Raw genomic sequence first — 16,750 nt, 5'->3', positions numbered from 1 at the left:
TATCCCATTCCACATTTGAAACATGCAAAAACGTTTCCCAACCCATACCCTAAAAATTACCCTTTCACTACAGGGTGAGTCCTGTTTTTGAAGAAGCTCTAGTGAAACTCTCTTACTTCTAAGTTCCTACTCAATCACATTCCACATTGGAAATATTCACAAATTTTCTCCAACCCATACCCAAAGAAAATGTTTGCCTCCACTACAGGAAACCTATATAAATCCTGTTTTTGATGAACCTATGGTGGAACTCCATTCCACACTGGACACGTCCACAAACTTTCTCCAACCTATATTCTTAAATAATTTATCCTTTCATTACAGGGTGGTTATCTAATATAAGTCTTGTCAGAGAATAGCAGTTTCTGGCAGGACACGGACAAATGACTAGCTTTTACTAACCAGTTAAATAGTCTAATTTCTCCACAGTTTACTGACCATAAACTGACCATGTATTGAGAGTATAATATTTTTTTATTTCACCCAGCAAAACATTGAATTAAAGAAACATTCACAAATCTGATGCACAATAAAAAAAATGCATGGCTATTATATAAGTGCACAAGGGTACAATAGCCTTTCATTAACCATACTTACAAAAAGCCTGCTGTGTTGCTCGCTATATAAAAAGCTTTTTTTTAATTAGTTTCTAAAGCTCAGAGGATGCAGGAAATACACATTTCAGGGATTTTATACAAAAGTGAATCTTCTGAATGTGTACTTCAGTGTTTGCAATATGGCATATGAATAGCTTCCTGCATCCATTCCACTGTCTGCTTAATTGGAGTTACATTATTCTTGCGCTATTAATAATTAGACTGAATGCTACAGAAAAATAATTTGTGTTGGGATTGTACAGTATTTTCCCAATGTAATAATTGATGTTATTTCACCTCCATAACCTAACATTGATTATTATACCTGTGATAATACTGTGGCTATTTACATACATATTTAATAAGTGGTGTATTCAATGTAAATGTAATCTTTAGTTTTTTTTAAATTAATCTAGGGTACAATACATTAATGCAGAGAAAGGCAAAGAGTGGCTGTCCTGCTGCTGTGGAACAACACATCCCAGCATGTCCTGCTACGGTTTTAGCATGCACTAACAGCTAATCTGTGACAGGACATGCTGGAATGTGTAGTTCCACAGCAGCTGTACAATTAATTTTCTAATATTTTAATTTTATGTGGCTAGGATTATTTTAGTGCATGTCATACAACTTATCTAGATATTGGGGATTTTCATATTTAGAATTGCATCATTCATTACGCCAGACTGTCGGTGCCTTAGGGGCCCCCTAGCAGATCAATGACATGATGCAACAGACAACAATTAAATAGTGTAATGGTAATATACTGAACTTCAATGAATACTAGGTACTCAATCTGCAGCAGAGTTTCCCTTTAAGATAAAACATCAAGGAAGAAAAAAAACAACGCATGAGTAGTTCAATTCATCACAAATGCTATTTTTTGGTACATCGTCATTTTTACCATCTGGAAAATATTAATGTACCAGATGTTTTAGCAGGTGAAAAACACGTAGTTTTATATGGCAATTTAGCCTGAATTCTGTAACACTATTGAAGATAAATCGACTACCAAAAAGGGCTCATTTACTAACATTGTTACTAACACAGTAAAGCTCTTTGGAATATGCTGATGTTATACATAAAAAATGTTGCAAAATAAATAATAGCAACTTTGTTTTTCTTTGTATTTTCTGGGAGGAAAAACAGCGCAGCATAGCAATTAATCTCATAACTGCATTTTTTCCTGGTGTTTTATGCATGTGCAGTTGGGTAATCATAGGGAAAATGGCTGCTGCACCATTTCCCTGGTGACCTGCGTTTAAGCAGTAGACTCTTGCACATTGGGGGTAATTCAGAGTTGATCACAGCAGCAAATTTGTTAGCAGTTGGGCAAAACCATGGGGTTCATTCCGAGTTGATCGCTCGCTAGCTGTTTATAGCAGCCGTGCAAACGCTAAGCCGCCGCCCTCTGGGAGTGTATCTTAGCTTAGCAGAAGTGTGAAAGAAAGGATCGCACAGCGGCTACAAAAAAAAAATTGTGCAGATTCATAGTAGCTCCAGACCTACTCCTAGATTGCGATCACTTCAGACTGTTTAGTTCTGGATTTGACATCACAAACACGCCCTGCGTTCGCCCAGCCACACCTGCGTTTTTCCAGGCACGCCTGCATTTTTTCGATCACTCCCTAAAAACGGTCATTTGACACCCAGAAACACCCCCTTCCTGTCAATCACTCTGAAGCCAGCACTGCGACTGAAAAGCATCGCTAGACCTTGTGTGAAACTACTTCGGGCATTGTAAAAGTATGTCGTGCGTGCACATTGCGCCGCATACGCAGAATTGCCATTTTTTTGCCTCATCGCTGTGCAGCAAACATTTTCAGCTAGCGATCAACTCGGAATGACCCCCCATGTGCACTGCAGATGTGGCAGATATAACGTGCAGGGAGTGTTAGATTTGGGTGAGTTATTTTGTTTCTGTGCAGGGCAAATACTGACTACTTCATTTTTACACTGCAATTTAGATTTCAGTTTGAACACACCCCACCCAAATCTAACGCTCTCTGCACATGTTATATCTGCCCCCCCCCCCTGCAGTGCACATGGTTTTGCCCAACTGCTAACAAATTTGCTGCTGCGATCAACTCAGAATTACCCCCATTGTCAGAGTCTACTTGTGCTCAGAGCAGTGATGCTGGCTAGAGTGGAGGGGGCACCGGATGGAGAGTGCGCACGGACCCTCTCTTCTGCTTGCACCCCTGCTTCTGTGTTCAAACTTCTTATACTAAAGGAATTATAACAGAGATACGTCATGAATAAATATGCAGTCTCACTGTGAAAATAGTCAAATATATTCAGTAATTGTGCAGTATATTATTAGTTTAAAGGATGAGGTCAGTCTTTGTGCACGGTAGATATTTTACTGAATTAGACCCTAAGGGTAATGTTTAATTTATTAAGCCCTTGCCTATTTATAGTATTTACAATACTTAATGTTTACAGTATCTGACTTTAGAATATGTGTTCCATGGAAACACTATATAAATCTGTATAAGTATTACCCCCATGTGATCCGGTCGGGTTCCTGGCAGACAAACTGCTGATGCTGGAATCCTGACATTGTTCGGAATGCCGAAGCCAGCATCCCGAATGAGATCATAATCCCAGCGACGGCATCCCAACAGCTGGAATCCTGAACTACTCACTGCCAGTGCGGCGGAGAGGTAAGCCGCAAGGGGGAGGTTAGGTTTATGCTGCGTGGGAGGGTTAGGCTGTGGGAAGGGGTTTAGGTTTAGGCACTCATGAGCAGGTTAGCGTTAGGCTGAGGGGGATGAAGGGTTAAATTTAGGATGCGATAAGGGCAGGTTAGAGGTGAGGGATAGCATAATTACCTGACCCCTGTCGAGAGACTAACTATTGGTATGCCGCAGCCTTTAGTCTGACCCCTGGTAAAACGAACGCCAGCATTTCAGCCCCAACCCACAACATTATGTCATTGTCACAATGTCAAGAGAATTAAATTATTCAAAGTAGTTTAATGTTTATTTATCTTTAAGGTCATTAAATTCAACAGTTTATAAATCACCAGAAGAAGCACAGTGCTTGGAAATAGACTCCCCATGACATCGACCATGTAATCATTCTATGGAAGATGAGAAGGATTTACGAAGGCAGATGAACTTTATATACATTTACTTTAATGATCTGCATGCAAGGGCTTGAGTAATAAAAAAAAATGACCCCCAGTCCCTAATTTAAAGACATGTTTAATGTCCACAAATGTAAAGTTTACCAACTACATCTATATGGCTTATAGTAGTGTACGATGGATATAATGGTAAATTATTCTATATGAAGAACCAGTTTATGTACAATGCTACCCAAATGCATAAAACAGAAGCACAAAAGATTCCCAGAAGTAACGGGATTTCTGCTTTGCATGCAAAGCAAGATCAAAACTCCTGATACATATTCACAGCACATCCAGATCACACACACAATAGAGAAATGATAAACATTGCGTCAGGAATATGTAAGTGACACTGTGCACGGAGTAAGAACCTCAGTCAGCAAACTGAACCAGATAAGAGTCACTGTGCACTTATAAAACCTGACACTTGGAAAGGCATATAGGACAAGAGAGGAGGCACTGTGCCGTTGTCTGTCTTTATAAAACAAAAGCAGGAATTACTTCCAGCATAACGAACAGCAGAATGGTACAGAGCAGCTGCACAAAGTACGACCAGGGAATATATTTACTAAAAAATGATTTTTTTATTTTTTTAATCGATTTTGTGTTTCAGGGTCTAAATCACACATTTACTAACAGATGATTTTTTACTTTGTTTAAAAAAAAAGTAAAACATCATCTGTTAGTAAATGTGTGATTTAGACACTTAAATACAAAAATCGACCAAACATCAACCGACAGTCTAGAGATTGATTTTTAGTAAATAAACCCCTAAATCCCGCATTTCCTTACAGATGATTTTCGACATATTTGTTTTAAAAGGATGTAAAAAAATCATCTGTTAGTAAATGTGGGATGTAGACCCTGAAACACAAAATCAACCAAAAATCGACCCAACATCGTCCAAAAATCAACCAACATCAACCTAAATCAACAGACTAAAAAGCAGAAATGGCAGAGCAGTTACACATACAAAATACTATAAGATGAGTAAAAAGAATAGTAATGAACTTCAAGCAAAAATAATGGAACAAAAAACATATACATACTTTATAGAGCAATTAAGTTGCATTTTTAGGGGTCAATCCAATTAGATGTTCCATAAAAATAAAAATAAAAAAGTAAGAATAAATATGTACAGTATTTGGGGTACTTTGAGGTTACTTTAAAAAAAAAATATCAAAAGCAATTATTTCAAAAAAATACTCTAAATTTGAGGTACACAAAGGAACAAAATAATAGATTATTGGGTTATTTGAAACCCTTTTTTTAACCCCCCAAAATGACATAATTATTGTACTAATTAAGCTAATCGGAAGCTTCCAAATGCCTAATTAGTTATAGGTGGTGGTGGTGGGGGGTCCAAGGGGTTCCGCATGGTGTTCCGACATTTTAGCTTTAAAATAAATATTTTCCCTGCCATAACTCATCCTCAGTGTGGTGAGAACGCAGTTTACTCTGCCTGGTTCAATGCGAGTTTCTAATTGGTTTTGCTAAATGCGAATTTGCAGAGAAAATGGCAAATCGCACCTCACACCTAATTTGATTGACCCCTTATTATCTTGAAATTAGTAATAAGGAATCCTTTTTCGCTTGAATGTATTATTACTGAGTCGTCAGGACATATATACACAAATAGAGGCACTTATATATCAGAAAACCAATACAAAAAGGATGTAATATCACATCTTATATGTGATAAAAGTTATATCATACTTGCTGACTTTCTGGCTTCCCCCCAAAGGGAGGGGGCAGCCAAGCTGGTTTAACAGGGGGCAGGGCATAAGCAGGTGGTGCGGGGGCATGAAGGCATGATCGTGTCATCATGCCGCAGCTATACAATGCCCAGATAACCAGCGCTGTAAAGCTGAGGGGCGGGGTTATGATGACGCAATTTAGTGAGAACTGCGTCATCATCCCGCCCACTTTCACTTAGCAAGTGGACGGATGAGAGGGGGAACTGGGGGTGTGTGGGCAACTGCCCATCCCTGAGTGCCTTGCATTCTTTTCCAGGTGGCCGGGAGTGCCATCCGATTTTTGGGAGTCTCCAGCTATCCTAGGAGAGTAGGCAGGTATGAGTTATATGTGTATAATGTACACATGAAAATTGAAAGATGCTAATAGATAGATGGGAGTGAACAGTGAGTCATCATCTTGACAATCAGCAGTAAAGTAGTATATTATTTATATGCAGTCAGGTGTTACTATACCGTACATACTGTAGTCCTAATGTATCAGCTCAGGAATTCCCGCCAACGGCCTACCCAAAGAGAGAACCTTGGTAAGAAAAGTTACCAAATGTACCTGAGTTTGGAGGAAAATGCATTTGTAACACTGAACTGTAGTGCTGCACACCCCACGCGGACAGACGTGTTTTGTCTTAAGCTTGATACCTGCTGCTCTGTGACTTGTACATATGTACTGTGGGTTCACACCACTGGCAACACCCACTGGTCCGCGCCATCGCCGTACTGTGTGGGGTCCGCCCAGCCACCCACCCCCTGTGTATATCAGCCGCACCGCACCACCACTCGCAGATACCTCTCTCACATAAAGCCAGGTACTGCTGCAGCTCATCCCCCCACTTCCCTGCTTCTCCTCCTCTGCCCCTGTCTTCTGGGAGAGATTACGCCTCTCCCAGCCCACCCACAGTGCCCTGTACTGTGAAGAGCCGCTCCGTAGGGCAGGAAGGACAAGAAGACTGCAGGCCAGTGGATGCTGCTGCCCTGGAGCAAACGTAAGTAGAACACTCTCTCTGGCTCTCTCTCTCTCTCTCTCTCCCTCCTTTGTTAAAGGTGACTTTTTCTGCCATAATGTGTAAAAAGGGGGACTCTGCTGCAGCAATGTGTGAAAGGGGACTCTACCTGCCGTACTGTATACTGTTACTCTATACTCAATTATTTTGCAAGCAGTCAGCTGTAATAAATGTCCATGGTAGCCTGGAATCTACACACTTGTAGACATGAAATACAGTATATGCCCAGGGTAGGGAAAGGCTTATTGGGATAGACAGCTACAGGTGACACTTATAGTGGAGGCGTAACCAGAGCCGGATTAATGGTGGGGCGGAAGGGGCAGTCGTTTCAGGGACCCCACACAAGTGGGACCCCATACACTGTCCTCACAACTGCAAAAAAAACATCGGAGTAGGAGTACAGCATTTACCTGTCTCCTCTCCATCCTCCTCGGCAGCTGAGACGTTCCATTACAGCTGCAGCTGCCGAGGAGCTTCATTCACTGCAGTGTGGAATCTCACGAGATTTGACATTATCTCACGAGACTTCACACTGCTGTGAGTGAAGCTCCTAGGCGGCTGCAGCAGTAAACGAACAGCTCAGCTGCCGGGGAGGACAGAGAGGAGACAGGTAAATGCTGTTCTTCTACTCCAATGTTTTTTTTGCAGTTGTGAGGCCCCAGAAATTTGTTGCCCAGTGGCCCGCACAGTCCTTTTTCCGGCCCTGGGCGTAACCATGCCTCCCACCACCACCACCACCACCACCAAGGTGGAACAGCCACACCACTTTGGCACATGTTGAATACTAATAAATTAAAGGCTTCAGTGTGTGACCATGCCACCCCACCACTGGCCATTCCATTCCTCTCAACATTGGGACCAGCCAGAACTCCTGGTAAAAATCGTCACTGAGTTAGTCAACTTAGTTGCTCAATAACATGCACATTATCAGCTCCACTGCCAACAATACAGCACTTTTATAATTCCCCCTTCACCTGACCTGTTATTGCAATATGATATTGTGCCCAATCACCAATTTGTCTTGTCTGTGTCTGGCTTCCTTCCCGTGCTGCCCTCCTAGACCACGGGCCAAATGTAATAGAGTGAGCGTTTCAGAAAGTGAGAGGTTTGGTAAGGTTTTTCAGGTTTTTTTAAGTGGCAATCATTTACACTGCAAAACCAGGTTGATCTTGCTGTGTAAATGATTGCCACTTTTAAAAAAAACTGCAAAACCTTACCAAATCTCTCACTTTCTGAAACTCTCACTCTATTACATTTGGCCCCACGTCTTTCAGAAATTCATTTTAGTTGAATTGTGGATTTGTGTTTCTTCAAATATGCAACTGAATCTATACAACAATATATTTTTATGCAAACCACATTCAAAACCATTTAATTTTGTTTATGTTACAGTAGTTTATTCTTGTGACTTAGATTTGTCTTGAAAACACACATGCGGCCTATTAGAAGCTCGGATATATTAAGAACTGTAGTATTCTGTGATACTCTTTGTGAAAAAGAACAAAAAGAGTCAGGTGGGTGGATAACCTTTCTTCATCAGTTTTCCTGCAGGCTGGCATCAGCACTTGGTGCTGTTGGATACCTTGCTCTTTTCATTGTATAAATCCTGGAATGTGATATACTGGTTGACCATATGAGATCAGTATGGATGACCGCCGGACGGGAAGCCGGCGGTTGAAATGTCAGCACCGGAATCCCGAAAGGAGAAATCCCGACAGTGGTGAGTATGCTATGCCCCTCCCCTACCTCCACACCCTAACCCTAACTTCCCCCCTTAGTGCCTAATCCTAACCTCCCCCGGTGGTGCCTAAACCTAACCCCCCCTGCCCCGCAGCCTAAACCTGACCCTCCCCCCTTAGTGCCTAAACCTAATCTCCTCCCGGTAGTGCCTAACCCTAACCTCCAAGCCACTGCAGCCTAACCCTAACCCTCCCACCCCTGGCACTATCCTGCCGCTTCACTACTTACAATGGTTGGGATCCCGACTGTCAAAGTTCCGGCGTCGGTCATATGACCCAGTCTGGATTCCAGTGTCAGTGTTGTGGCGGAAGGCCGGATCCCGACGTCGGTATTTTGGCTGCCAGGATTCTGAAAGCCGGGATCGTAACTACATACTGACCATATTCCTCTCCTCACATTATATTGTAGATGGCATATGCAGCCATGACTTCACTTAAACTATAACTCATGTAACAACATGTAACTGCGCACTACAAGACAACTCATCTCCTGATATACTGTGTGCTGCTATGACAAATCAGAAAACCTGATGGCTAAAACAGGTGTTTTTTGTTCCCGTCTACTTTAATACTTGGGATATTTGGATGTACAGGAGATTGAGATCGTTAGCATACTAAAATATACCTTAATATAATACCATTAAATGCTACAGAACACAACAGTTCTTACTGACTGTATGGAGTAACATCTTTAAGTATTTTCTATGAAAGTTGTACATTTGGATCAGGTTTTGATTAGATCAAAGGTATGTCATTAAAACAATAAGTATTTTTCCTACCTGAAAAATGCTTAATAATTTAATAATGGGGATGTGCTATTTGTAACTAAAGATAAATGAAACTGTACTTTGTTAAACGATTCACAATATTGTGCCAATAATTGTGTTTGACCTAAATTGTTTCTCAAATATTTTCCTTCTGGATGAATCCAAAAAGATTTTAAATGCATAAGAAATGCATTTCTAAAAATATTGCATTTTATGACAAAAATACAATTACAATAGGCAATTTTGTTTCAGATGTAACTCTCTTTTGTAGCTTGATCTCTGTGAAGTATTCACCAACAACCAAACTCGAAATGAATAGAAACTCTAAATTTTCCAAATACATTTATTTGCTAATTTATAATGATGACCACTGGCCAAACATCTTTGGGGTTAAAAAAATAGCTGTATCTGAAAAAGGTACTTAGAAGATGTATGGGGTCCTTGTCCATTGGCGGCTATCATGATGCATAATGATGTTGTGTTATCAGTTATCTTAATCAAATCAAACAACAGCAGATGTCAAGTTACTGTATTAAAGAAACTAAAAGAATTCCTTCCCATTTGTCATGTGACCTGGGTACCTTGTTACACCACGGTTCAATAGAACTAAAACCACGTGAACTCAACAACAACAACAAAAAGGCAAAACAAAACATACAGTATAAATATAGCACATGGAGGTCATTCTGAGTTGATCGCTATCTGAAAATGTTCGCTGCGCAGTGATGATGCAGAAAAACAGTACTTCTGCGCATGCGTATGCGGCGCAATGCGCACGCGCGACGTACTTTCACAACGTCCGATGCAGTTTTACACAAGGTCTATCGAAGCTTTTCAGTCGCACTGCTCTCCGCAGAGAGATTGACATGAAGTGGGAGTTTCTGGGTGTCAACTGAGTGTTTTCAGGGAGTGTTAGAAAAAATGCAGGCGTGGTTGGGAGAACGCAGGGCATGTTTGTGATGTCAAATCCAGAACTAAACAGTCTGAAGTGATCGCAAGCGCTGAATAGGTCTGGAGCTACTCTGAAACTGCACAATTTTTTTTTGTAGTTGCTCTGCGATCCTTTCGTTTGCACTTCTGCTAAGCTAAAATACACTCCCAGGGGGCGGCGGCTTAGCGTTTGCACAACTGCTAAAAACTGCTAGCGAGCGATCAACTCTGAATGACCCACATAGTTAGATAAATAGCTACTCATTTCATGATATGGGTTTACCATACTTTCCTACTCTCCCAGAACATCTGAAACACTTCACAAATTCACTGTTTCCTTGGACTACCAGTATACAGTAGTAGCCAACCCTCCCAAATCCTGCCCTGTGAAATGGGCAAAATCGGGGCAGAATGACAATTTATGGTGAATTTCTGCATTTAGTCCTGTCCCCTGCTGTCTGGTACCCTGAATTTATAAATTGTGCAGTCGAAGGCAGGTCTGTGATGATGTCACCATGCCCCTCCACCCTGGCATCATGGAATACTCCTCTAAGATCTTCTGGTGGGTACCAGCAAACAGTAGCTAAGCATAGTATATATTATTACTATAATGTATGTTTTATTTGTTTAAACTTTTGGACAACATTAATATAAAGTTTAATTGCAATTGAAATGCTCTTATGTGTTCTTTATTGGAATTCTGGTCTCCTAGGTTACACATAGCTATGTACAGGTTCACTGGAGCAAAGCAATAGGTAAAACTCAGCAAGGATTCCGGGTATAGGTGTAGCCTCTACATTGCTTGCAATACTGACTGCATTAATACAGATGTTAATTGCCATGATTTATGCAAACTAGTCAAATCCCATCAGAATTAAAACAAAAATGTATGTAAGAAGCAGTGACCCAGAATGGTTACACACCGTAGACTGTAGATGGAGAAGAAACCCAAATACATCAACCTTTACAAGAGACACATTAACTGTTTGTATATAGCATGGCATCTTACCGATAGATAGATAGATAGATAGATAGATAGATAGATAGATAGATAGATAGATAGATAGTCAATAAGAGAAATGTGAAATAAAGTAGCAGATTGCTTTCTACATTTAATGTGTCTTGTCTTTGTGCTTTATTTTGATTTACTATACAAATTTTGCTAATTGCTATCGTACAGCTGCCTATATATAGCCAGTATAACAATGGCATAATCAATAGAATATCATGTTACAGTATTGCTGCTAATAGATGAAAAATAAAGCTATCCCATCTATCCACTGCATGTAAAAATAAGACATATAATGAATATTAATTAACTTGACTATTAGAATTTTAATTATGCTTTACTGGTTTCTATCTCCAGTCATTAGATTGAAACTGAATTTAATAACATAGTAAGTTAAGTAGCGACTCAGTAATATTGGATAGAACTCTAATGTCTAACACTTGAAACTTAAAGTATCCAATCAATGATATCTTTTTGAAAACTATGTAATGTTACATTTATAATGCGTACAATTGTAGTCTTGATTCCTCACGTATTGAGAGATGAATGATAAATACAATGGTTATAACAGAATGGTGCAAACTACTGATACAAAACTTTAATGCAATAGGGTTTTCCAAAGAGTGTCTGAAAATAGAATGGAATAGAAAGAAGACGCCACAACAAGGGTGAAAAATTACACCAGCTTCTTACAGTAAATAATACAGCTATCGTCATCGTAATGTTGTCTTTATAAACCAGCTGCATATTCTTCAGCACCGAGTAACATGGTTACCAAATCAAACATGCATTGGTAACAGTCCTAACAGAGAAGCATGTACTGAACAATACCTTACTTAGTAGAGTTTACAATCTAAATACACATAATAAATACAAAACACACATACGGTAGTAAAATGTACAGGGGAGGGACTGATATGGCTTAAATACATAGTGATCAAGTAATGTTTATATATATATATATATATATATATATATACAGTATATATTTATTTTGGAGGGGGCTAATCTGAACAAGGGCTCATTAGTTATCTCAGGTGATTTCCCACTGGTGAACCTAGTGTTTAACTGTGTACCCATAAGTCTGAACGCTTGATCACCTCTTTATGCACGATGCACAATCAGTGATTTCAAATGCACTTTTCATGACTCCCCACTGTCATATTAATGAACCAGGGACAACATAAGCAAGCACCTGGCTGAGTAATCACAATGACTGGGCGGATCCCATTCCTGTATGATCCTGCTGAAATCACCGCTATGTTAATAGGAACGCAATCCTGGTGTGCTGGCATGCATATCAAACTAGTAAGACCTTGCTACCATTCTGCAAATTGACCATCAAATGGCCCCTACTCTTGTTTTCAGTATCTTTCAGCTACAATATTAATGTATCAGGTTCTGGCATCTCATTATGCCAGCAAGCAGTGCTTCCACAGAACATTCATTAGGATCCAAGCCCCTGGCTCAGTAGGCTATTGTTAAACATATTACTGTCGATTGCTAAACTTAGCAGATCTTTTTCCTATTAAAAAAAATGATCTCATGGACCAAGTTTTTAATATTTTATTTTACAGTATCTGCATAGGATCAAGACACAAGCTTGTATGGCCACTGTCTGTTGTAGGAAGAAATGAAGCATTCATGTCCAAAATGTCAAGTTGTGCTTGAGGAATGACAGAAGACATACATGGAGTGTGGCATAGCTTTTTCCAAACACATAGTTCAGGAAACTGGGTGAACTGGACTCTGGAGTTCAGATGTAGAACACTAGCTCCCCCTGCTGCCACAAAGTGAGACCGCTTCAACCTTGCTCTAATTTGTCCATTAACATGCAGAACTTGATGTTTTGGTGACTTGATAATTACAACATCGCCTCTGAAACCCTTAACAGTACAAAACCATCAGAAAACACATTGATATTTACTGTCAGTGCAGGCTGTTACATTCAAGGTGAACTTCAAAAAATGAATGCAATGCAGAAGTGTTGATACATATTGATTGATTCGCTGGAAAACTCACACTGGTGGCAAAAACCTAAGCTTGTTCATAACACATATATGCTGTGCTATATATGTATGCAGTGCACTTTGCTTATCTGCAGCACATAAGTTATTACAAAAAATTATCAGACAGCAGCAGTTGTCTGTCTTCTACGGCAATAGCCTAAACAATATACTTCATTTATTACATAGCCTAAACTGTTATGGTTCTTCCACTCAAACAACGTAGTGATACAATAAAATATTTAGACCTCAAAATAAAATAAAAATAAAAATAAACCTCAAATGCAGTGTAAATTTTAGTTGGTTCTCATATACAGCAATGCATAAACAGGCACCTATGGTATGGATACCGTAATGATTTATTAGTTGCTTTATTAGTTCATTAACGTCACTGATTCCTACCTTGCCCGCTGCTGACAAGTAATCCAAGCAGGTAGAAATAATAGAATTTCATGATCAGGAGATGAAGTGCTGGACAGCTCCTTCCTTAGTGTAGTTCCCAGGTAGTTACAGGCTGGTACAATGTATGGCTGAGGCTTGTGCCTGCTCTCCTCTCTGTTGCATGCACAATGAGTGGCTACGAAGAATGCAGAAGGCAAATACAGCTCTGATACACACGCATCCAGCAGCACCAGTCCTTAGGAAAGTGATGAACACCAGTCTAACTGCAGCTCTATATCAGCCACCAGGCGGCTAAGGTGTTCATCCGCAAGGAGCACGTCACACTCCCTGGGCTCATGGATTCGTCCGCGCTGCTTTGGAGTGATGCAGCAGTGGCCAAAGCAAGGCAAGGTCTCCGTCTATACCCTTCATGGGCTCCGTGTAAGAGGCAGCGGCAACAGGAGGTGGCAGGGCGGGTTTCTCTGTCACAGAATCTCCCCCTTCCGCAGCAGCAGCAGTGCATTTGTGTAGGTCAGTATAGAGGTGGCCCCAGCAGCAGTAGCAGCAGTGCGATAAATGAGCGAGTTTGTTGTACACACTGTAACTCGCGATTTTTATTGCTCCCTGTTTTAAACCCGCCCCACACTCATGGCTCATCTTAAGGTAATGTCTACACTACAGTATGTCTCACGACCAAGACATACAGTACAGTTCTGCAGCAGAGAATTTTTGGTATTTATTTTTCTGCGCTTTAAAAACTTATATTTTTGATAGTTTTTATTTTATGTTATTTTATTCCAACGTCGGCATTTTACATGAATAACAATATGTGCTTAGCCAGTCAAGCGATGATAACAACTTTTTTTCAGCATTTCAGTTCCAAAAAGGGTTATTACTGTACTGCTTGTTTAAACTGTATTAAAAAGGCTGCTGCGGGAAGTCTTTAAGATTTTTCCATTGGAGCCTTTGACTGTATTTTAAATATTTTGCCACCATAATCAGCAGCAAAGCATCATGGAGTAGGGATGACATTAATACCCGATGTCCATCGGTGGACGCCCGTTTTATATTTTATAGCGTAGTTTTAGATGTTTTTCCACCATCGATGACAGCCGTGGGCCCCATGTTTTTTTTCTACATGGTTGCACTGTAGCACAGAGCTACTAGGCTGTCATCCAGTAGGCCTGTGCTGCGGCAAGGCCACTGGCTCTGAGTAAATAGCTTACGGTTCGGATGCAGTAAGGATCCCGCCTGATTACCGACGCCGGAATCCCGACACTATTCGGAATGCCGCCACTGACATCATGAATAGGTAGACATCCTCACACCGCGACACTGAGGCCGTGCGGGGGTGGCGGGTATAGGTTTAGGCTGCGAGGGAAAGGTTAGAGTTGGGCAGCGCCCCGGAAAGGGTTAGGGTGCGGTGAGGAAGGGTTAGGCACCCCCCTCTGAGGGTTAGGGTTAGGCTGCAGCCTGGGAGGGTTAGGTTTAGGCAGCAGGGATGGGAGGTTAGGTTTAGGCACTGACAGGGGGAAGGTAAGGGTTAAGCACTAAGGGTTAGGCAGTGGGTAGGGAGGGTTAGGCTTAGGGAGGTAGGGGAAAAAGTATAGCACCCCTTACTCACCCCTGTCTGTGCAACCGGGATCCTGACGTCGGTATTTCGAACATCGGGATCCCGCCCGTCGACTATCCGTACTGATCCCTTCAGTTCAATTCAACAACACATCAGTGTGACAGTGTGTGACCGACGAGTGAGCTCAGTTGTCAGTCTGCAGTCCAGCTCCATCTAACTTACAGAAGTGGGTGACACAGAGAAAACTTTGCCAGCTGATTGAGTTTCGGATGTCAGTGCTGGCTAAGTGACTTCTGCGCATGCACAAACCTCCGGTGGCAGGAACCATCAATAGTATACCATTGCAGTTGCATCATACCACCGATGGTTCCTTCCAGGTTATCCACCAATGGCAACCCATCGATGGAGGACACACCAATTGTCATCCCTATTATTGAGCACTTACCAAGTGATACATGCTTAGCTGTTCATTGATTTTGCCCTAACACATAAAGCCATCTAATGATGAAGTTGTGCATATTTGCAATTCCTGCCGCAAGCTCCAGACATCCTTGCACATGTGCAATTCACCCTTAAGATCTCTCAGTAATTCAAGCTCTTGCACAAACACATTGGAGTCACCTAGGAGCCATGCCGTAGTGCTTCAGAACTAGTCCGATGATCTATGGGACTTGCTGAGAGTTTTGTGAACCCCTCAGCCTATTACTTTGTGTCGCATTTCAGCAATGAGGCTAAAGAATGTTTGACATCAACGTATGTTTTAATAGGTGCAAGTCATAGGATAATAAAGTACAGTAGAATATAACAGAATAATGAAAAGCAAAAATTACTAGTATCTCCACTCCACATGGCTCGAGAATGTTTCTTCTGGACAAATGGTGCAGTTGGGCACCTACTGAGCAATTCTGCCGTACAGACTTTGCCTACTCAAAAGAAACTCTTTGAATGTAGCACATTTAAGGGTACATTGTGAACCTGATTGAACCATTTGTCAAATAGAAACATGCTCAATCTTTTAGGTACTGACCTTACCTTTCTTCAGCTGTATACATTTATAACACAATTATTCTACTTATTTTGTGGAATAAAAATTTACTTATTATGTGGCCCACAGATTTTGCATGATTTTATTTTTTACACTACAAGTTGTAAGAATCACAGTCTCCATCTCAAAAATATTTCCAGGATCAGACCCTTTCTCACCCAGGATGCCACTAAGACCCAGGTCCACTCACTGGTCATCTCCAGACTGGACTACTGTAATCTCCTATCTGGCACTCCTGACAAATGCTTCTCTCCACTACAATTTATCATCAATGCTGCTGCCCAACTCTTCTTCCTCACCAAATATACTGCATCCACCTCCCTTTTTATACAAACCCTTCACTGGTTCCTCTTACCCTTCAGAATCAATTTTTAGCTTCTCACATTCACTTACAAAGTCTTCGCCCACTCCTCTCCCATTTACTTCTCTGACTTTATCTCCCTTTACACTCCCACCCATCCTCTTCATTCTGCTAATGCACATCGCCTCTCCTGCCTACTGATTACCTCCTACCACTCTTACCTCCAAGATTTTGCATGTGCTGCTCCCTTTTTCTGGAATTCTCTTCCTCTCCCCCTAAGACTCTCCACCTCTCTTCAAAACTTCAAATGGGCTCTCAAGACCGACTTCTTCACCAAAACCAGCATCTCTCATTCTAAGCCCTCTGTTCCAAGCTCCCTTTCTACCCCATCTGTGATACTCCTCTCTGTGTACCCCTCCCCTTTAGAATGTTAGCTTTCGCCAGCAGGGGCCTCCTCCCTCATGTTCTTTTTCATCTCTAACTTAACCTGTCTTCTTTTCAATACTCCCTTCAAC

The 16,750-nt window shown here is 41.1% G+C and overlaps 1 protein-coding gene across 3 annotated transcripts in view; it reads right to left on the bottom strand.

Moving 5' to 3' along the window:
- The window catches only part of NCAM2 (neural cell adhesion molecule 2), a 483,276-nt gene extending 469,517 nt beyond the window's left edge, over positions 1–13,759 (bottom strand). The window contains exon 1 of one of the 3 annotated variants that reach the window (XM_063956367.1): positions 13,338–13,759. In XM_063956367.1, the coding sequence (XP_063812437.1) occupies positions 13,338–13,389 (52 nt within the window). In that variant the 5' untranslated portion in view covers positions 13,390–13,759. The remainder of the gene's footprint in view (positions 1–13,337) is intronic. The other 2 variants (XM_063956366.1, XM_063956368.1) reach the window with 2 other exon arrangements.
- Between the last annotated feature and the right edge of the window lie 2,991 nt (positions 13,760–16,750).

Source organism: Pseudophryne corroboree, chromosome 2 (genome assembly GCF_028390025.1).
Source record: "Pseudophryne corroboree isolate aPseCor3 chromosome 2, aPseCor3.hap2, whole genome shotgun sequence".
Classification (NCBI taxonomy): Eukaryota; Metazoa; Chordata; class Amphibia; order Anura; family Myobatrachidae; genus Pseudophryne; species Pseudophryne corroboree.
This window is presented reverse-complemented; position numbering and strand designations above follow the sequence as displayed.